Genomic DNA, 22,177 nt, shown 5'->3' with positions numbered 1-22,177 from the left:
ACCATTTTTATGGGCTACATTAGATATTCCAAAAACATGTGATCATTTGTTGTTCTTCAGTCACTTTCAATTCTCTGTGACCCAACGGACATCATTTCACCAGGATTCTCTGTGAGTAATAGCTTCGTTGAGTTCTTGTAAACTCATCCTTGTCCCATCAATGATAATATCTAGCCACCTTGTCATCTGCCACCCACTTTTTCAATGGCCTTTGATTTTTCCAGGTATAATAGTACAGTAGTCCTCATTTAGCGACCACAACTGAGACCGGCAACTCAGTCGTTAAGCAAAGTGGTTGCTAAGTGAAACCACGACGGTGCTTATGATCTTCCTTCAGCTTACCTTTGCTTTACAGACCTGCCAAGGTCATAAATGCGAGAATCGGTTGCAAAGTTATTTTTTCATCACCATTGTAACTGCAAATAGCCACTAAATGAAGCAGTTGCTAGATGAGGACTACCTCTACCTATAACCATAGGTCTCATTTAGTTCAGCCGATCACAAAATATTTTCTTGGAAGGGAGATGTCCAAATCGAAATGCAGATGTTTCTCCACCTTTCAGGCTTGATTAAGGAGGCCATTTGAAAGTCAGGGAAGGGAGAACGCCAGCATGAAAGGCGATGAGTGGTGCCTTCTTAAATTCCTACCCTCTGATTGCTGAGTGAGAACTTCTTGCTATCCCCATCCAAAATACAGAAACCGTTTCTCCACCCTTCCCATCCACTTCACAAGGTCACAATCCAACTGTGATTATTTCTGTAAGCCTCTCATTAGTCTGCCAAGCTTTTCTTCTTTTCAGTGTCCTTTCTGGGGACAGTCAACCAAACCTGTTCGTTGGACCCTTCCTTAAGAGCAGTTGCTGGGCATCGTACCAAACAAGGTGGTTTTCTTCTTGCTTCCCCCATGTTTTGTTTGATCCAATTTGGTGCCCAGTTTTGGCAGTTCTGATCGAAAGAAGATAAATGCTCTCTTTCGTACAGAACAGAAACAGTTTCCCCGCAGCTTGGGAAATAATGGTTTTTCCTCCACAGTATTCACGGCCTCTTCTTTTGTGCCAGCCGTTTCTAAATATTCCTGAACTGCAGGCTCTGGACTGTTGCTGGGTTTGATCAAAGGCCCTTCAGAGGAAGGGTGGTGTAGCTTTGAGTTGCCTATTGGTTGGAAGCAAATTTCCTGCTCGAAGCGATCAACCACATAAACCAGAATTTGCACTGAGATTGTCCCTCAGTAGCAGCAGCAGTCTTTGAAAGCCACAATGAAATAAAAGAGGAGAATTGAGGAGATAAAAGTGGTGCAAATCTTTACATTCCTGAGGATGACGTGTGTGTCTGTATATATAGTGTGCATATAGGAAGGAAGGGAAGGAAGGAGAGAAAGAAGGAAGGAAGGAGAGAAGGAAGGAAGGAAGGAAGGAAGGAAGGAAGGAAGGAAGGAAGGAAGGAAGGAAGCAGAGAAGGAAGCAGAGAGAAGGAAGCAGGGAAGGAAGGAAGGAAGGAAGGAAGCAGAGAGAAGGAAGGAAGGAAGGAAGGAAGGAAGGAAGGAAGGAAGGAAGGAAGGAAGGAAGGAAGGCTGTGTGTGTGTGTGTGTGTAGAGCGAGAAAGAGAGAGTCAGAATTGTGTTTGTACCACTTCCTTAACCAGTAAGACCTTGTGGTTGCATTCACAGCAGCTGTTAATCCTTCTTCATGTTCATCTTGGTTTGTTCATTGTAATTTGAGTTGTTGTGGTGTGAACCATCCCATTTTGGGAGTTCATGGTCCAGGGAGCTGGACAAACCCAGAAAAATGTGTCAATTCAGTTACCACATGAAAGGAATTCTGCAAAGTCAACCACAGCCATTCCTAATAGACAACTGTACGTGGACAAGGGTGGGGAGCTCCATGGGTGCCATCTGGCTTGGGGGGCACTTTCCCACAATCGCAGGTGAAACAACAGGTGGGTTGAGCATATTTGCTCTTTCCCAATCCAAGTGACTTAAGTGTGGTCAAGAAACCAAATTAAAGGAGGGGTTATAAAGATGCAGAAGGCGGGGCTTAGTAGTCTGGACCTTCATAGTTTATTTTAGGCCATATAGGAATTTCTACTATGTCTGTCCTAAAAGCCAGCTCAGCTGCTGTGCATCAACATGACTGGAGTCAAATTGATGTCAATGGAGAACAAGAGTGAGGTTCTAGCATGCTCAACCAACCTTCCTTCCTTCCTTCCTTCCTTCCTTCCTTCCTTCCTTCCTTCCTTCCTTCCTTCCTTCCTTCCTTCCTTCCTTCCTTGACTCCTAAGTGTCATGCAGAATCTAGGAAATCACACTTGGAATGATGTATTCCAAATTGGAATCTTCATCATTGGGTTAGTTTTAGCCCAACCTGCCCCACAGCCAAAATAAAATGGCTTATGGAGCCATGCGTATTGCCTATTGAAATTCTAGGCTCCTTTAAACCCAATTTTAAACACACACACACACACACACACACACACACAGAGCTTTGATTGGATATATATTTTTCACTGTAGAGAACACCAGCTCATATTCTGGGCTAAAAATAAAGCATTTCGTTCTGCAGCCATGCTTTTAATGTGCATAATTTCTTTTGATGACCAAATGTAGGGCTTGAATTCCCTTTCAGCCTTTGTGCAACCTGAGCAGCTTTCCCCTAAAGTGCGCACAGCATTCTGTGCATTGCAAATGAATTCATCTCTCTCCTGTGCACCGTGAAATTTGCACCAGCATTTAAAAAAAACCATTTATTTATTTATTTAGCAGATTTATGTGGCTGCCCATCTGGACAACTTACAACATATTGTACAAAGAAAAGCACCATCCATGTAGTTTTCTTGTAATAATGTGGAAGTAGTGTTTTCACACCCCAATGACCCATCCCTGGAATGTTTTGGTGGTTTCCCTTCCAAGTATTAAGCAAGTCCAATGCAGTATTCCTGTGTGCATACACAGAAGGAGAGAATCAGACTACTTGTCCCCATACATATAAAAAGTATAGCTAGAGTAAGTGCAAAATAGCTTTGTTTGGGAATTGACCCTTTCATGTCAACAAAGCTGTGTGTTTTGTTTTTTTTAAATGAGAACCTCTTTAACTTCCTGACCTAATTCTTCTGCATCTGTTGGACTTGTTATGTAAAGCTGTAATGGTATGTGGGAAAGACCTTGGGAGACTGGGCAAAGAGACGCTACCTAGGGAATGGCCAGAGAAGAGACAGCATAGCCCACAGCTGGATAGTGGGCAGGGCAAGAGGCTCAGAAGGGACCCTCCCTAGTTTCTTGGGCTGTAAAGGAGAAGGGGGGGGGATTGGGCTTTCAGACTTGCAAGATTCATGTCAACCTTACCAGGTAGACCAGGCAGGAAACACAACCAGATAAGCTAATTCTACTTTATTGTAAAACTACATTAACAAAATCTTGCAAGTTTGAAAGTACAAATGCCCCCCCATCTCCTTTACAGCCCAAGAAACTAGGGAGGGTCCCTTCTGAGCCTCTTGCCCTTCCCACTGTCTAGCTGCAGGCTATGCTGTCTGTTATCTGACCGTTCCCTAGGCAGCATCTCTGAGCCCAGTCTCCCAAGGTCTTTCCCACTTACCATTACATCACCCTCCCCTTCAGACTCATCCCCCCATCTCCTTTACAGCCTGAAAAACTAGGGAGGGTCCCTTCTGAGCCTCTTTCTCCCCCCATTATGCAGCTGCGGGCTATGCCCTCTCTTATCTGACCGTTCCCTAGGAAGCATCTCTTGGCCCTGTCTCCCAAGGTCTTTCCCACATACCCTTACACAAGCAAAGAGAGGGAGGGAAGAGAGAGAGAAGAACAGCAAGAAACCAGAGGTTGTAAGCGTAGCTGATTACACCTCCCCATATTTATTTCAAAGCTAAGCCTTGGGGCATTTGGTGAGACCTTCCCTGCATTAGGAGCTTCTCCCTACTGATTTCTCTTATTATGGATCAGCTGCTTTACCCCGGCTTCTCTTTGCTTTTAATGGTTGTTAAAATAGCCATTGTGCGGGTGACAAAAAGGGAGGCACGCTTTTCTTTAATGTCTGATATAGTAGTTAATTAACCCATGGCTTCAACACCAGCATTCTCTTTTGTATACCAGCTTTCCACCCACCCATTTCCCTTGACGTTGCTTTGTCCTCCAGGCCTAGAATGTCCTCCTGACCTTGGTGCAAGACAAAAAGAAACAAAAAACAAGGCCAACAAGCCATAAGCCTAACCTATCTCACATCTCTGCCACGTCCATTGGAAGGAGAGTGTTCTGCCTCTCCAGGAAATGTTAGCCCACATTCCAGCTGTCATGAATCTGCCTGCAAGGGGCAATCAAGTGTCCTTTATTGCTGGCCTTTTTAGCAGTCTGTTCCTCTGGGTTCCTCTGCTCTCTACAGCTAGTCCTCACTTAACAACCATTTTTTAGTGACAGTTCAGACTTACACGGTGCTTAGAAAACCGACTTAAAACGGACCTTGCACTTATGACTGCCACAGCATCCTCGTGGTCACGTGATCACGATTTGGGTGCTTGGCAACTGGTTCGCATTTATGATTGTTGCAGCATCCCGTGATCATGTGATTGACATTTTTTACCTTCCCTGCCGGCTTCTAGCAAGCAAAATCAGTGGGGAATCCCATGATTCACTTAACAACTGCATGGCTCACTTGACACCCATGGTGATTCGCTTAACAACCACCTTAAAAAAGGTTGTAAAATCGGATCAGATTCACTTCATGACCGCTTCGCTTAGCAACCAAAATTCTGGTCCCAATTATGGTAGTTAAGCAAAGGCTACCTGTAATTTTATTTTCTAAGCCACCAACAGGTGCTGTTCTTAAAGGTTCTGTGGTCCCACAACCCCGCCAGGAAATGCACCACCTTTCATTGTGCAGTAATCTTTTCGGGAGTCTGTGTTCTCCCTGGCTTCTTATGGTTTGATTCAGAACCAAGGGAGAAAGATTTCTGGTAGGTTTTTCCAGCTTAGGGGGGAAAAGGCAGCTTGTGGGGCTACAAAGTGCTGGGCAGGTAATAAAATAAAATAAAAAAATCAAGCTCATGGGTGCCCCCTAGAGAAAGGTGAAAGAAATTCTCAAGCAGCCAGGGAATGAGACAAAAAAAATCTCAGAAAGTTCTTTGGCTGTGGGAACAGCCATTATCGTTCCAGAAAGAAGCATTCTCTAGTTGAATTAAGCAGAGGAGAGTCTCTATGGGCAGAGGTATGGACAGACATGTGCCCATAAGAATTACCGTCCTCCTTTGTCTTATTTTTTTGCAACTTTCCTTCCAACAGGGCAAAAGTGAAAAAAGGCGTAAATATCCTGAGTGCCAAAGTCACTGATCCGCGGCAGTGGGACGTGATGCAGGAGGTCAGTAACGGTGGGAAGCATTCAACTATTACCGTGATGTGTCAAAGAATCACACCAAATTCACGGAGCAGGTAAGTGCCATCCAGTGCTCCAGAACATTGAGCATTCCTGTTCTCTCTAACTTACTGCAATTCACGCGAAGACGTGAAGAACATCTTCCCTGAGGTGAACCATTGCTGTAGTAAAATAATTTATTTATTTCATTTATCTATTCTTCAAATTTCTGTCACCGCCCATCTCTCCCAAAAGGGGACTCTATAATGGAGGGAGGGAGCATTCACATGTCCTGATTGTGAGCTTTCAAGAATCAGTTTTCCTGCTTCCCCTCGAGAATCAGAAGCCCATGCAGATGGACCTTGTGTGTTCTAATAGAACCTCAGAGGCGGCATATCTGAAGGATTCCAAATGTGAGCTTTGCTGGGATAGTTTGTGGCTTTGCTCCATAATTTCTTGTGATTTGCCCCTTTATGGTGAGAAACAAGGTGCTTTGTCCAACTGAGCTTCTTTTTTCTTTGATGAAGAGTCACATATTCTAAATACATCGGGGCTTCTAGAGAAACAACCGGCCTTGTTTCTCCTTTCTGATGTTGCTTTGATAGGGGATCACTGGAAAGATGCAATGGGTCTCTGCAGGCAAAGTGAGATCCTTTGATCTTGCCTCTGCTTGTTCCGAGCTTTTGAGCAGAAGACCTCCAGTGAAGAACAGTCCACCATCCTTTCGAGCAAATTGGTTCTGGTTTCTAATTGCTCTGAGCACTACATTTGCTAGACAGATGAAGGCAACAGATCTTCATAGCTTGAGATCCTGAAACAGGTAACTCTCTCTGTAGTAGAGGTTGTCCTTTATAACACAGAAGAGGCTCCTTTTTCAAATTGTTGTGCAGAAAAGCAGCTCAGTTGGCTTAGCTGCTCAACCTCCCCTTTATGGAAGGAGACATCTTCCTTAGCCCTTGGTCCATCACCCGGCCAATGAACTCTTTCTCTAATGGGGTGTGTTTGCTCATCAGCCATAAGCATGGCATGGCATTGGGAACTGTGCGATGTGCCACGGAAGGAACGTCCCCTGTTTTCCCATGCACAGCGAAGAAAGAAACAGATGGATCAGCACATTAGGGAAACATGTTCAGATGGAAACCTTAATCCTCTTTCATTTTGCTGTTGTCTGAACGGGCGCGGTCTTCCACCTACTGCACTAAAGCAATGATCCATTTATTTACAGTGTAGTGTGAAATGATGTGAGTGGAAAGCTGGTGTGCAAAACTCTTGTAGCATTTTTCCTGTGGAAGGCCACCAATTCAGTCCTAGATGGGTCGAGTGCAGATGGTAGGAAGCAAAGCAAGATCTTCCTAAAGGGAACTCAGAATACAGGAAGTTATTCTTTTGTAGTCTCCTGGGCAGTGACTTCCAATCCCATTTATGATCTCATAGACTCATAAGCGCATGGCCATCATGAGCATGTTGTGTTTTCCACCATCTGCTGTATCCTCACTTTCTGACATTGCCCAGTTCTCATTTTACTTACATTTGGCTTTTGGGTTTGGAAATGCCATGAAGGGGTATCTGGTTGAGGGTTTTTGACTTCAGGCTTTAAAGAAGGACATTTTTAAAGAAGGATGTCTACTGCGTTCCCTGGACCTTGGGTCCTACAATCTTGGGGCCAGTAGCTATGGCTGCATGTGGTCACTTCAGGCTTTGCCAGATGGCCACCCATCCTCTGGTTCACCTCCTGCAATGAAAAGCACATAACTTCCAAGAAAGATTGTTCAAGCATGGAACATCGTTTACCAATGGAATGTTTCTCCTAAGTTTTGGCCAAACTGTTTGGCTTCTTCTCTGGAACAAGAGAGAAGAAGTCCATTTCACTGTCTACATAATCACTCTTTTGAAATTGAAAGACTATTCCCATGCTGTTGTTTTTCTCCACATTAAACAGACTCATTTCTATCAACACAGGATCATTCCCAGATTATTCTACTCCATCCTCGTCTGGAACTTTTCCTTCCTTCCTTCCTTCCTTCCTTCCTTCCTTCCTTCCTTCCTTCCTTCCTTCCTTCCTTCCTTCCTTCCTTCCTTCCTCATAACATATGCCACAAGGCAGGCCTTCAGAACATTACGAAGTGTTCTTCACAGCCCTATCTGCACAGAACAGTTATTTTATTAAACTAATTTAATTTGGCCACAGTCTACATTCTGTTAATGGGATCATTCTGCATCACCACCATCCTCCAACTGTTTTTGGCCTCTCTCCTTTCTCTTTTTTCCAAAGTGGTTTCACAGAATTATTTATTCCAAACTGCAATACGGGGACACAGATTCCCAGATTCCTGCAGCTGAGAGCTTGCAATGGTGCTAGGCACTCTTATCAGTGTAAGACATTTTGGGGAGGCTGGAAAAGAAACAGGAGGAACTGCAGACAGCCTGCAGATGGGAGAGGAATCTAAGAGGATCTCAAATAAAGAGCACCCCAGTGCAAGACTTGACAATCCAACTGGAGGAGCTGAAGGCTAAACGCTGCTGAATTCATCACGCCACCTTGAACAACGTTGGATAAATTCCAGCAATGAAGCACAAACTTCACTGTGAGCGCACCAATTGATCCAGCAGCCTCAGAAATTTGGCTGGGTGGGCTGGCATAAAATCCAATTTTTCACTGTCACCGGTTCCCTGCTCTTTCTGTAACCTTCCACTTTCCCTGGGCTGGCCAGAAGTAATGAAGTTATCTGTTTAAAACATTCTGCAGCCCTGCTCTTGCCCTGTTCCTTTTTAAAACACGACGACCCACAAAATGTTGTTATTCCCCCACCCCCCACCCCCATTCCACCGATTTACCTTTTGCTATTTTAGTGGCCAAGCTTGATCATTCTGGGGAGAGAAATGCTTGTGACTTAAAAAGATAAAATGATGCATAACAGAGGTGAGCCACAATTCTCTCCCTACCCCGTACCCTGTAGGCCCAAAGTACCATGGAAATAGGAACATCTGCTGGAATTCATGAACAGCTGACTTCAGCTATAGAAATCCCTTCCTTGGCTTTTGATAATGCTGAGAAGAATAAATCATCCAGGCAATAAAGCATGGAAGGAAGGGAGGGACAAAGAGACAGAAATCCCTGATCTAACATCTTTAAAATAAAGTGAATAAAAACCCCATTAGTATTCTGCAAGCAGCAGTTCTCAAACTTCTCCAGACAATGCTCTGTTGACAAAAAAAAAAAAATCATTGCTAACTTTCCAGCCTATCAGCATTCAGGTTATTACTAGCTGGGGATTCAAAATGGCAGGAGAGATTTGTGTGTAGTCTAGGTTGAGTTGCGCAGCCTGCAAACTTTTGCTTTTGCTGAATCTTCTTATAGAATGTCATAGAGGGGTTTAACAACGCGGATCATGGTTGCGGGTCCAATCTTCCTTCTCAGGAATCATCTTAAATGAGGGTCGTCTTCCATTTGGCTGAATTCAGCCTCTTAGAAATCGTTCTAACAGGCTGGTCAAACATACCTGTAATATGATTGTTTTATAGTAGACTTGCAAACTAGAAAAGAGGAAGAGTAGGGGCATCGTAGGGCGTGGTTAAACAAAGTCAAAATGGTGGCCACAATGATATGGGGGGTAGATAGTATCCCATCATCCGATATGCAGTAATATTAACATGGCCCTTGGGGTTAGATTTTCCAGCTTTTTTTCAAGTTTCAGATCAAGGATTGGCCATCAGCCAGGTCTTTTGAATCCTTCCAGATCCTTCACTTTCTCTCCCCTGTGGCCTATATCTTACCCTTGTTAACTCCAATCACTTGGGCAGGCAATCCCTCCACTTGCAACCTTCTGTCTTGTACAGTGCAACATAATGGCTGCTATTCATCAATTTGATGTTCTGGCTTAACAATACCAATCACGCTCGACTCATCTTTCCCTTTCAATTCCAAATCAATTTTCCAGGAGGAAATTGATTTGATTAGTGATCCATTTGCTTAGCCGGTTTCAATTTGTTGAAGGTTGTTAGGGTGACCTCTCAAGTATCTCCCAGGCATTGCGTCAAGCGTTTCCTATTTATAGCCTCACACAGGGGAAGTCCACCTGATGAACTGACTTCATAACTTTCCATTGATAACATTCCTGCAAGAGGAGTCCTAAGATTTCTAGGGCTCTGACATCAATCAATCACTGAATCAATCAGTTTATTACAGCCCTAAGGCCAGATACAATACAATAGCTGATAGTACTTATAGAGAGAGAGCTAAGATGATGTGGGACTTCCAGATCCAGACAGACAGGCAAGTACTGGCCAGTCAACTGGACATCGTAGTAATAGACAAGAACCAGAAGACAGTGGTGGTGATGGATGTAGTGGTGCCAGGTGACAGCAACATCAGGAGGAACGGGGATGAGAAGCTGGAGAAGGACCAGGACCTGAAGGAGGAACTAGAGAAGATGCAGAATGTGAAGGCCAAAGTGGTCCCAGCAGTGGTAGGGGCACTTGGGGCTGAGACTCCCAAGCTGGGAGAGTGGCTCCAACAGATCCCAGGAGCAGCATCAGAGCTCTCTGTCCAGAAGAGTGCAATGCCAGGAACAGCTCAGATCCTGCGCAGAACCCTCAAACTCCCAGGCCTCTGGAGGAGGCCCCGAGGTTGCCGATGACACATACCACCCATAGGGGTGAGAAGGGAATTTTTTATAAGAAAAACAATTAGTATAATAGGATCTAATATAGGATAATCAAGTGACAAAGGTCCTATAATGTAAGGAAAGAGAAGGAAAAAGTAAACCACATTAAGAAGCACAGAATAGCTCCATACGTCACACTTGTAATTAATTCCAGTATGGCTCTATTGTGATTCCCCCACCCCCCCACAACTTTCAAAATGGTGCATCACAAGAAATGCAACAAGCGTTGGTTGCTTGCAGCCAAATTTACTACAGCAAAACAGTATTAAACTAAAGCACTCTTTTCTTAGGCTCGATGGTCTTTAACAGGATGGAAAATAGCATTAGCTGAAAAATGAACCCAACAGCAAGTATTTTTGAAGGCACCTTTAGTTATGGGCAGTTTTGCTCATTTCTGGTCTCACTTTCTGAGTTCTTTTAGTGAAATCATCCCTAATTCATCACCTCTGCCTGTACAAAAGTCTTTTCTTTTTCGCACAGAAGGACTGAGTGTGGATGTTTAAAATGTCATCGTTCTCCTTAAGATTACAAATACTTATTTCCAAATTGTGATGTATTGAGCAGTTAACAGAACAATTGGCTGGATTGGTCCATCATATGCCACACTCAAAGTTCTGGCAGCTGCAATTGCTGTAGTATGTAGCACTTATTTACCTTGGTTAGATGTCGGTGTGTGTGTGTGTGTGTGTGTGAACATACTATGCCAAGCCAGTCCTTTTTATTATTTATTGTATTGTACAAAACCAGTACGTGGGTTATTTGATAACCGGGTTAAATGTTTGTCTGAATGCGGCTGCAGAATCCCTGCATTATCTAAATATTGTGCAGCTTTAGTTTAGCTTGTTGAGTCAACCCCATTCCCTGTAGTTCATAACCCATAGTCTGCTGTTCTGTGGAAGCCAACCAACTGTGGTTTATTCAACAAAGATCAGTGAAGGCAGCCCATTGCCGTCTTATTCAGGTCACACGGTCATTCACTGAGTTGGTAAGTTGGGTCCACGTGACGTTTGGAGCAGGGTTTCTCAACCAGGGTTCCACGGATCCCTCAGCTTCCGTGAGAGGTCACTAGGGGTTCCCGGAGAGATCATGATTTATTTTAAAAATTATTTCAAGTTCAGGCAACTTCATACGAAAGAGGTAAGTTTCATTCTTTATTTTTAGTTTAAGAACACTGCTAATGCATATATACAGACATATGCATGAAACCAATATAATAATTTTGTAACTTCCTGCTTATATTTGAGCCTGAACGTGCAGGGGTTCCCTGAGGCCTGAAAAATATTTCAAGGATTCCTCCAGGGTCAAAAGGTTGAGAAAGGCTGGACTAGAGTAAAGAGAATAAGAAAAAGAGCCAAATTTCGGTTTTGCTATAAATTTACATCCACCACTTGTACGGTTTGATACTGAAGATGGTATTAAGAAGTGTTATGGCAACTGGATTTCTTTCTTTTTTGGTTGAAACGTTTCACTGCTTGTCCAAGTCTGGGCAAAGGTTGGTGAGGGGACCCCATATATGTCTTCCAGGGTGGCTGCATTGTCCCTACCCCTGAATGGCTTGTTGATTGTTACATGGAGGTGTGGATTGCCATGGAGGTGTGGCACAATCAACAAGCCATTCAGGTGGAGGGACAATGCAGCCACCCTGGAAGACATATATGGGGTCCCCTCACCAACCTTTGCCCAGACTGAAGAAGCTGCTTGGAGAAGCAGTGAAACGTTTCAGCCAAAAAGAAAGAAATCCAGTTGCCATGACTCAACCTACAGGCAATTCCACCTGGATGACTGAGAATCTTCCTCAACATATGGTATTAAGAAGTGTTGTTGATGGCCCTCACTGAATATTTTGAACTTTAGGTTGTGAGATATGCCAAATGACAGACAGATAGACCCACTCACACAAACATATCCAAGATGAAGAATCAAAGCTAAACAAGTGGTGTAGGCAGTTCGTCCATCACAGCTTTAATTCTGAAGCTAGGAAGAAATTAATAGTCCCACGCGAGCTTCATAAACTCTTGCTTCAACGTCAGCATCAGTTGGACATCTTGACATCATAGCACCATGGAGCAAATTTCCTTCTTAAGTTGGAACAGCATGTATTTCAAAGCTTGCATGAGAATTGGGCCATACCTTTGCTTATCTCTCTATTTGGGCCTAAAAGAAATCTATCACTGGAAATAGTTTCACTGGAGAACATCAAGGGCGGCTCCTTTCATGTGCTACTTGAAGGCTTCTGAAAGGTAACTGGCTTTGGTGAAAGTAAACTAAAAAGGGTTTCTAAATTCATAATGGCCTTCCCTGCGAGGTGTTCACAGCAGCCTTGTCCCCTGCCTGTGGAAGTATCTCCAGCTGTGGAGCAAGATTGCTCTTTCTCCTCCACCCTCACCTCAAACTGAAGGACTGAGATGTCTGTAAGAAACCACTGAATATCTCACTTCTGTGTTTGAAACATGTCAAGAGTTCCTAGGGCTTAGTTCTTGCATTATACTGTCTGCCAGAAGATGGTGCTGGTGTTTTATTTCACTTTGACTTAGAAAACACTCCTTTTTAAGGCATCAGACTGACTTTAACCCAAGCTTGTTTCTCTAGCTGTGCATAATTACAGTTTCCATAATCAGTCCACATAGCCCTTTTTAGCTTGCATAGAGATCCTGGGGTTGAGTGTAGGACTTGCTTTATGCAATCTATCATTCAGGTGTAGACGAGGCCTTCATATGGAAACATAGGGAGCTTCTCCATGCCAGCCTAGTAATGTCAAGACTGACTGGTTGTAGGAATGGTTTCAACCCTACTTGGAAATATGGATTGAACCTTGGATCTTCTGTCCTTTGCCACTGGGCTACAACTCCTCACCAAAGGACACAAGTCATGGCTCCATCTTAGCCTGGAATTGTCTAGTCCCTTGTAGTGGTTCCCATGTTTTTAGATTGGAATCTTTCCCAACCTTCCCAGTATGAAGCTGAAGTTTAAGCCTGGGAATGCAGAGCATAAACTGAATTGAGGCATGATGACTGTTCCCTTGAATGAATTTGACCAGCCTTGGTTGATGGACTGATCACCCTCATTTAAACCCTTGTTTAAAACCATCCAAGGTAGTGATCATGGCTGCATCTTACAGTCATGAGCACCAAATATCAGTCATTTATAACGTACAGTGTAAGGACTGTAACAGCTACTGTATAGGACAGACAGGCAGGAGATAGCAGAGCGCATCCATGAACTCCAACTAGCAGTCAAAAGACATGATGAAAACTTAATCTCACAACACATGGACAGACTCAATTTTCAGCTGGGAAGCTGTGAGCATCCTAGACCCAGCCAAATCCAAAAACACTAGGGAATTCCTGGAAGCCTGGCACTCAGACAAATCAGCCATCAACAGACAAGTAGAGATAAACTACATTTACAGACCATTCGAAAGAGACAATGAAAAGCTAAGAAGGAAACCAAAAGACCAGAACAGATCCTCTCCAGAAGCCAACACCCAGATAAGCAGGGATTAACACCAGACAAACAATCAAGCAGAAAAAAAATACACATTTAGGTCCTGACTCAGGGATGCTGACACGGTGCTCCCTATATACTGAATTGCTTTCTTTCCCCCAAGTTTAAATACATTGTCTGACCTGACAGCCTTTTGAAGGACAGGACATACCAAAGCCATTAAAATTCACATGATAAAATCCATGGACTGCAACTATAGATTTGTATGTTTCTGACAAGTGAAGGCCGTTTGTCAAAAATCTCTCGCCCCACGGGAATTATTTCTCCTGTAAGCAGAAAGTTTTTCTTGTTAGAAAACATGTCAAGATTCTGATTATTGGTTTTGTGGGGGTGGGTGGGTTAATCCTTCAGCATGAGTTGCTGTATCATCCCATCAACTGCTTGCCATTGTGTGAGTTTGAGAAGTGGCTCCCATGGTGGATTCACAAGGACCTTTTGACTGATTATCTTCATTTTAGAAGAGGACAAGACCTTGAGCAATTATAGACAGCACTTTAAGCTAGAAGCTCAGTTGACATTGCACGCTGGTTTATGGAATGGGGTGGACCTCCAGCCCAGAAGCATGTCCCTTTTCTGGTATATTTGTCAACACCCTGGTGAAAAGGATGACCTGCTTATGTTCGCTTGTCCTCACTCAAATTTGGCTTTGCTTATTTTTTGACAACCCCCCATCTCTGCTTTTGACTTTGTGATCCCTGATTGACTAGGATTGGATCCCTGGCTGGCTTGGATCAGCTTTGTGAGTAATTCAGAAACAGGAAATAAGGAAGAAGCAAAAATGTTGTTTCTACCTCCCATGTGGAATGGCTTCCCCTTAAGAGTCCACACACCCTGATACATTATGGATTGAGGCTGCTAAACCATGACTCCTTCTGCAATTAAAAAAATGTGTTCTCTTTTTGTTGTGGCTAAGTTAAGGTAATGTTCCTCTCATTTTGACTGGTGTCTTTTTAAGAGCGTTTTGCTATTTTGAGCAATTTTTTAAATTTTATGATGCTGATATTTCTTGATGCTTGTTTATTGCACTGGGTTTGGATTGATTGTATGTATATTTTATGATTGCAAGCTGCTCTGGGGTTTTTTGATTATTTTGTGAAAAAAACAGGATGTAACAAGTCTGGGGAGGGGATATGGATTTTCACACCCACAAGGCATTTTTCAAGACATTATATCTATATTGTTGATGCTTTTGTCACTGTTATTATTTCACAAATACCTTTAAAAAAAAAGATGGTGCAGTACAATATAAAAACACAGAATTAGTAGCAATGCCATGCTGCCAGAAAGATGTAGACAAATTCAACAGAAAGGCTGATGCAGAGAGAGAATAGAAAAATACTAGGGAGAAAGAGGAAGTGTATGAATTATCTACATTTACTGTAGACAGCCATATGAAAGGCATGTGGATTTTTAAAAAGTGGAACTGTCTGGAGGGCAGAAATGATTGGAAGCTATGAGTTTCAAAATTGAGGCATCCCCTCAAAATCAAAGGGATCTGGGGGCGGGTCAAAAAAAATTAAGATGGCAGCCATGACATGAAAAAGGGGTGGGGCTTCAGTCATGAGGTGGCGGTTGCCATCCTTACTTTTTTTAACCCCCTTGAAGAAAATGATGGGGCTGAAAGAAAACCATACATTTAAAAAAATAGAGTCAACTAAGATGTAAATCAGGCATGTGGCTGAAGGTGTAGTATTAGAAGGAAAAAATCTAAAGTTGTCTGAAAGGAAGGTGAATAACATTCTTTAAAATCACAGTTAAGACATCCAGGGAGAGAGAGCGAGAGAGAGTGCGAATCTGGGTTAAGAAAAGAGAGAAAAGATACTTCCACGGTATCAAGTGATACCTTGATTTGAGTTCCCCGTCATTTTCTTCACGGTGCTTTCCCTCCTGGTAGAGACCCAAGTTCTCAGTCATGAGATGTATCACCTCGGCTTCTCCAAAAGCCGAAACAGATGTTCGCAGGGGAGGGAAAGAGAGATGATTATGCAAGAAGATTCGGTAGTCTTTTGTAGTTAAGGGTATTGAAGCCTAATCAAGAGAAGAAGGTAAGGTATCTCCCATTTGTTGTTTTTCAATCATTTCAAATAAGCTTTAGAACTGCAGGTCGAAAGGCTTTTTTAAAAATCTTCCTTCTACGGGGAACATTTTATTAATTCCAACAGATTGTACGTGGATGTGTGTGTGTGTGTGTGTGTCTGTGTAATTTTCCTCAAGGAAACAGTAAAACATGACAGGTACTTTTGTAAATGAAAGCAGTCAGCAAACATCTGCTGAAAGGGATAATGCCTAAGTAGTTTTGCTGTTTCTCTGAAAAACTTAGTTACATTCAGCTGAGATTAATTTTTCATTGTCCTCCAGTTAAGATGAGAATTGCTTACCCAGCTGCTGCCGATGGAAAACATCACATGCGGCCCCAGATCATAAAAATTGGATGTGGATAGGAACATCAAATGCATCTCTAAATTTTGGAGAACAGGGAGACTTTATTCCCTTATCTTTTTTGATGATGATGATGATGATGATGATGATGATGATCTTACTCTGATAAATCACCACATAGGACCAAGACTTTTTGATATCCAAGATGGAAGTCAAGAAGTGCTCAGTTCTACCAAAACTAGTTGGTCTGGTAGCTGAATTTAATGCTGGTGAAAAGGCCATATTCTCTATAGATTAGAGAAGCAGGTTGTCCCAAGAGGAAGAAGGCACTTTGAGTGGCACATACAGATGGATCCTCTCACTTTTGCTGGTGCTACCAAGCCTCCCAGGATGGCAGCCTCACAGTGTCACATTGCAGGGGTCAAACCTAGCTCCATAGCTTAGCTGTGCATTTGTCTTCTGGAGCATAGAGTTGATACCTCAAGCCAATCATTAGGAAAATAAAATATTTCTCGGAGGAGTCAGTTCTTCAACTGTCAGAGTCTTCTGAGAAGCATAAAAGAAATCAATGATGGGGGAGAAAGATGGTGGCCAAGTATAAGCCTTTGTTCAAGAACTGATTATGTTTTTGAGAGGTGGGGTGCCCTTTGAGGGAGTGCTTTGCTTCAGGGAAGTTTTGAGTGAAGTAAAATTATGAAGTCACACCAACCTCTACTTCTAAGAAATCAGTTGCCACACCAATTCATTTGTACAAAGCTGAAGACCAGCCTGTCTTTCAGGATGGAGCATGCTGGCTTCTCGCAGATTAAGTCGATGCACGTATTATATGAAGTTCCATGAACTATTTTCCTCCAGATTAAAACCTATTTACCCTTACCAATGTTGCTTTCACTTGTGCTTTCAAAACCGCCTAACCCAGAAATGAAGGATCTCCTTACGTTCATCGCAATTCATCCCAGGCTATCAAACAGCTCCTCCATTCAAAATGGCCTCTCCTACCATGGAATTCTAAAATGGAGAGGAATTTTGGAGACCATCTCAGTCTACTGCATTCTTGATAAATAGCTCCTCTGTTTAAAAGCTTTTAACAAACAAAGGCCATCTTCCCTTACCTGGGACACTTCCTTGGTCTGGACACCCAATTGAGCCATTGTATGTCTTAACCATGGTTTGGGGGGGGAAAAAATCCAGAATGCCCTTGTTCCCATCCATGGCTCAGTCAAAACAAAAATCATAATCTAGCTTGGGGGCATGCCTGAATGCAGCTGCCCCCAAACAGTTTGTGCCTCCAAAGAAACCCTCCCCTAAACTGGTGCCACAGTGGTCATATTTCCCAGATGTCTACTTACATGGCTCCTGCCTAGAGGGAATCAGGTAGCTGAGATTGGAAATAGAATACTGGATTATGTAGCCAGGCTCTTGCTTTTAAAGAACCTTGGCTGGGGGAGGGTGGGAAGGATGTGACAGCTGATCAATAGGCTAGGAAAAGCCAACCAATATTCTAGGAAAAGCAGCAAAATGATGTTTCTTGTGCTTCAAGGGAAAATGAATTACCTCCTCGTAGAGGTAAAGTTCATCCATCTTCCCATTCAACCCGTGCTTGTGGCAGGGCTTGTGAGCTGATGTTGTCTGAGCAGCCCATCATGTTTCTGCTCTGACCTTCTGCAGAATTTAGTTTTGACTTAAATGTCAAGGAACTGTTCAGAGTGGAGCTTTGGAGAAGTGCATTGAGGAAGGTATTGATAGATATCAGCAAGGAGCTTCAAGTGTTTTGTGTTTTTTTTTTGCCCAGGGAGAAAGATCTGATCTTTGAAATTCGTTTTGGCTTCTTCCCTCCCTCCATTTTCCCCCACAGCACCAGCACCCATTCTCAGGAGCTGTTCGGAAGAGGAGAAGAGAGACTGTAAATCTCAGCCCATTGATTATAGCCTGCCTTTGCTCTGGATGAGTGTCAGTGTTTACTAAAACTTTTCTTTCCAGGATGCAGTGCCCTGAATTTGGTTGTGAAAAGGAACTAGGTGGCCCATCCACTAGAGTAAAGTTTGTCACGCTGGTGATATCAGCCTTATGAGGTAGTCCAGACAGGAAGCATGCCCAGATGAGCCAATTCTACTTTATTGTGCATTGGATACCAGTTTGCTTCCGGGTCCAATTCAAGGTGTTGGTTATGACCTTTAAAGCCCTACATGGCATGGGACTGGGTTACCTGAGGGACCGCCTCTTCCCTGTAGCATCAGCCCGCCCCACCCGGTCATGCAGAGAGGGCATGCTATGGACCCCGTCGATAAGAGAATTCTGTCTGGCGGGGTCCGGGAGGTGGGCCTTCTCTGCAGCAGCTCCCGCCCTCTGGAGTATCTTGTCCCCGGAGGTGAGATTAGCCCCATCACTCCTGGCCTTCCGGAGGAAGTTGAAGACCTGGCTCTGCCACCAGGCTTGGGGCAGGGAGGAGAATCACCATATTTGGGGCTGGCTAGTGCCTTGAAGTGCCCCTCCTACATAATGACCGAAGGAGATCACAGCCATCTGGATTTTAGGAGCTGGGGTAGTTGAGAAATTGTTTTAGAGGGATTTTATTAGAATGTTATTGTGTATCTATTGTTCTGTATTGTAAACCACCCAGAGTCGGAGGAGATGGGCAGTGACAAATATGATAACTAACTAACTAACTAAATAAATATTGCGAGGTTACGTTAACAGAATCTGGCAAGTCCGAAAGTACATTTCTCCCTCATAACTTTTACAGCCCAAGAAACTAGGGAGGGTCCCTTCTGAGATGTTTGCCATCCCCCATTCCTTTTGCAGGCTAAGGCTAAGCTGCCTCTTATCTGACTGTTCCCCTAATTGTGGACCTTCCCCCTGTCTCCCCAGGTCATTCCCACATACCGTTAAAGGTACCCTCCAGTTTAACTGGGATTACATCTCCCTCTCCTCCCAGCCCCTTGCTCAGAACATCTTCATGCTGAGGAAGCTGCATGGGAGAATTTAAAAAAAAGTAGTGAGGAACCCATTTGGGTGGATCAGTTTTCATATCCAGTTTATGGAGCTGGGAGCTGGAAAGCTTCATGGGGATGATCCTTAGAGTGGCCTAACTGTAAGGTTTCCAGAGACTAAGCCTGAGTCTCAGAAAAAAAGGGTGGGTGGGAAGAGACAGTCTGCTAATCCAAGCATATGCAACGGCTGTTACAGTGAGCAAAGCTTGAAAGCCTTGGAGGAAAAACATCAGAAACGAAGACTCCAAGATGTGGGGAGAGGAGAGAGAATTATATTAAACCCTCTGTGCATTCCTGTCTTTTCTCAGTGCCTCACTGAAATCGCCATTTTCAGCTGAGTCTGGAAAAAGAGACCATTCCATTTACACCTCCAATATTCGCAGTTGTTTGACTTGTCATAAATAACTTGGTCCTCCCTAGCAAAATAAGGAAGCATCAATAATTATAAACCTGGGAGGATGCAGAGCGAGGTGGGTCCCTCCCTGCACTATTCAAGAGTCAACAAGTAAACGGGAGCCAGACAGTTAATTCAAATTCCAATTGATGAATTTCCATCCATCCTAGCCTCTGGTACTCTCTTGCATCTGTGCTGCCCTTAAAATTTTTACATGGTTTGGAATATTGTTCCTTTTGTTCTCCTATATAGCGTTTTTATAGCTCAGTGCAGGGATATTGTAGGCAAAATCATTACAACAGGCCTAGCAATCCATTCGTCTCCCTGACTCTGTTTTTGCCTGCTTATCCATGAGCTGAGCCAAAATGCAAAGACGGGCATTCAATTTTAACAATCTTGAGGAGTCTCAGGAGTGGAAAGTGATGTGTTTATCCTCTTCAAAGGGATGGCAGATGCACACCAAAATATTTATTTATTTATATCTCAGATTTGTTGTTGTTTATTCGTTTAGTCGCTTCCGACTCTTCGTGACTTCATGGACCAGCCCACGCCAGAGCTTCCTGTCGGTCGTCAACACCCCCAGCTCCCCCAGGGACGAGTCCGTCACCTCTAGAATATCATCCATCCACCTGGCCCTTGGTCGGCCCCTCTTCCTTTTGCCCTCCACTCTCCCCAACATCAGCACCTTCTCCAGGGTGTCCTGTCTTCTCATTATGTGGCCAAAGTATTTCAGTTTGGCCTTTAATATCATTCCCTCAAGTGAGCAGTCTGGCTTTATTTCCTGGAGGATGGACTGGCTTGATCTTCTTGCAGTCCAAGGCACTCTCAGGATTTTCCTCCAGCACCACAGTTCAAAAGCATCGATCTTCCTTCTCTCAGCCTTCCTTATGGTCCAGCTCTCGCAGCCATATGTTACTACCGGGAACACCATTGCTTTAACTATGCGGGCCTTTGTTGTCAGTGTGATGTCTCTGCTCTTAACTATTTTATCGAGATTTGTCATTGCTCTTCTCCCAAGGATTAAGCGTCTTCTGATTTCCTGGCTGCAGTCAGCATCTGCAGTAATCTTCGCACCTAGAAATACAAAGTCTTTCACTGCTTCTACATTTTCTCCCTCTATCTGCCAGTTATCAATCAAGCTGGTTGCCATAATCTTGGTTTTTTTGAGGTTTAGCTGCAAGCCAGCTTTTGCACTTTCTTCTTTCACCTTCATCATAAGGCTGCTCAGTTCGTCTTCACTTTCAGCCATCAAAGTGGTATCATCTGCATATCTGAGATTGTTAATGTTTCTTCCAGAGATTTTAACTCCAGCCTTGGATTCCTCAAGCCTAGCTTGTTGCATGATGTGTTCTGCATACAAGTTGAATAAGTAGGGTGAGAGTATACAGCCCTGCCGTACTCCTTTCCCAATCTTAAACCAGTCTGTTGTTCCGTGGTCTGTTCTTACTGTTGCTACTTGGTCATTATACAGATTCTTCAGGAGGCAGACAAGATGATTTGGTATCCCCATACCACTAAGAACTTGCCACAATTTGTTCTGGTCCACACAGTCAAAGGCTTTAGAATAGTCAATAAAACAGAAATAGATGTTTTTCTGAAACTCCCTGGCTTTGTCCATTATCCATCGGATATTGGCAATTTGGTCCCTAGTTCCTCTGCCTTTTCTAAACCCAGCTTGTACATCTGGCAATTCTCGCTCCATGAATGGCTGAAGTCTCCCTTGCAGGATCTTGAGCATTACCTTACTGGCATGTGAAATGAGTGCCACTGTTCGATAGTTTGAACATTCTTTAGTGTTTCCCTTTTTTGGTATGGGGATATAAGTTGATTTTTTCCAATCTGATGGCCATTCTTATGTTTTCCAAATTTGCTGGCATATAGCATGCATTACCTTGACAGCATCATCTTGCAAGATTTTGAACAGTTCAGCTGGGATGCCATCGTCTCCTGCTGCCTTGTTATTAGCAATGCTTCTTAAGGCCCACTCAACCTCACTCTTCAGGATGTCTGGTACCGCCCATCTCTGAGCAGTTAATGTTGCTGATCCTTCCTTAATGTCTTATGAATTCTCTGTTTTGGTCAAAGAACTACCAGGTGAGTCTAGCAAGGATGGTCCTTACTCTTTGGCTTCATAGATAGGCAAATTTTATTGGCTGGCTTGCACCATCATGAAGCCAAGTCAGGGTCACCTTTCCTGTTCTTGGGCTGGCCATTGTGTTCTCGCGAAGAATAATTTTGTGGTGAAAAAAATCTAAGCACAGGTAGGTTTCATGGAGTTTGCCAGCTAAAAGCATACTTTGGGCAGCTGATAGGCTTGCTTATAGTTCTAACTTTCGAAGTGAATATTTGTAGCTCAGGGTTGAACTGTGGAGTGCTTGGTGCTCTCTGAGCCTTGTTGTTTTCTTGCAGATGTTTCACTGCCAGACTAGGCAACATCTTCAGTGCAAAGAGGGAATGGGCCTTGCTCTCAGTTTATATACTGTGGCTTTCCCTGCTTGTGTTGGTGGGGGTGTTGTTCTCTCCTTGGGAGTTCCTTGATTGGGCTGTTGTTTGCTGCTTGGTTGATTGCCTGAGTTAATAGTTCCTTGATTAGGGTGTATTGTGCTGTTTGATGGTTCATCTGGTGTTGATCCTAGTGTTGATTTTTGCATATCTGGGTGTTGATTGCTGGCAAGGGAGTGTCCTGGTCTTTTGGCTTTTCTATTGTCTCTTTTGAATGGTATGTAAATCTAACTTTCCTAAATAACCATTTCTCCATGAACCACCCTGGTCAATGCAGGTCTAAGGGAAAGCTCAGCCTTGGCCTCCCTTCTTCTAAAATGCAAGCATAACCAAGAAACATCATAGCAGCCAAATCTAAATGATAGCTTTTATTTACTCATTCATTAGATTTGT

At 43.5% G+C, this 22,177-nt stretch overlaps 1 protein-coding gene across 1 annotated transcript in view; it reads left to right on the top strand.

Annotated features, from left to right (window-relative positions):
- LOC134505566 (transmembrane protein 132C-like) overlaps positions 1-22,177 on the top strand; it is a 67,251-nt gene that overhangs the window by 12,034 nt on the left and 33,040 nt on the right. Inside the window, exon 2 of the mRNA XM_063315331.1 lies at positions 5,282-5,428. Coding sequence (XP_063171401.1) covers positions 5,282-5,428 — 147 coding nt within the window. The remainder of the gene's footprint in view (positions 1-5,281; positions 5,429-22,177) is intronic.

The sequence above is a fragment of the Candoia aspera genome, chromosome 15 (assembly GCF_035149785.1).
Source record: "Candoia aspera isolate rCanAsp1 chromosome 15, rCanAsp1.hap2, whole genome shotgun sequence".
Lineage (NCBI taxonomy): Eukaryota > Metazoa > Chordata > Lepidosauria > Squamata > Boidae > Candoia > Candoia aspera.
The sequence above is the reverse complement of the archived record's forward strand: the minus strand, read 5'-3'. Positions and strand labels throughout refer to the sequence as shown.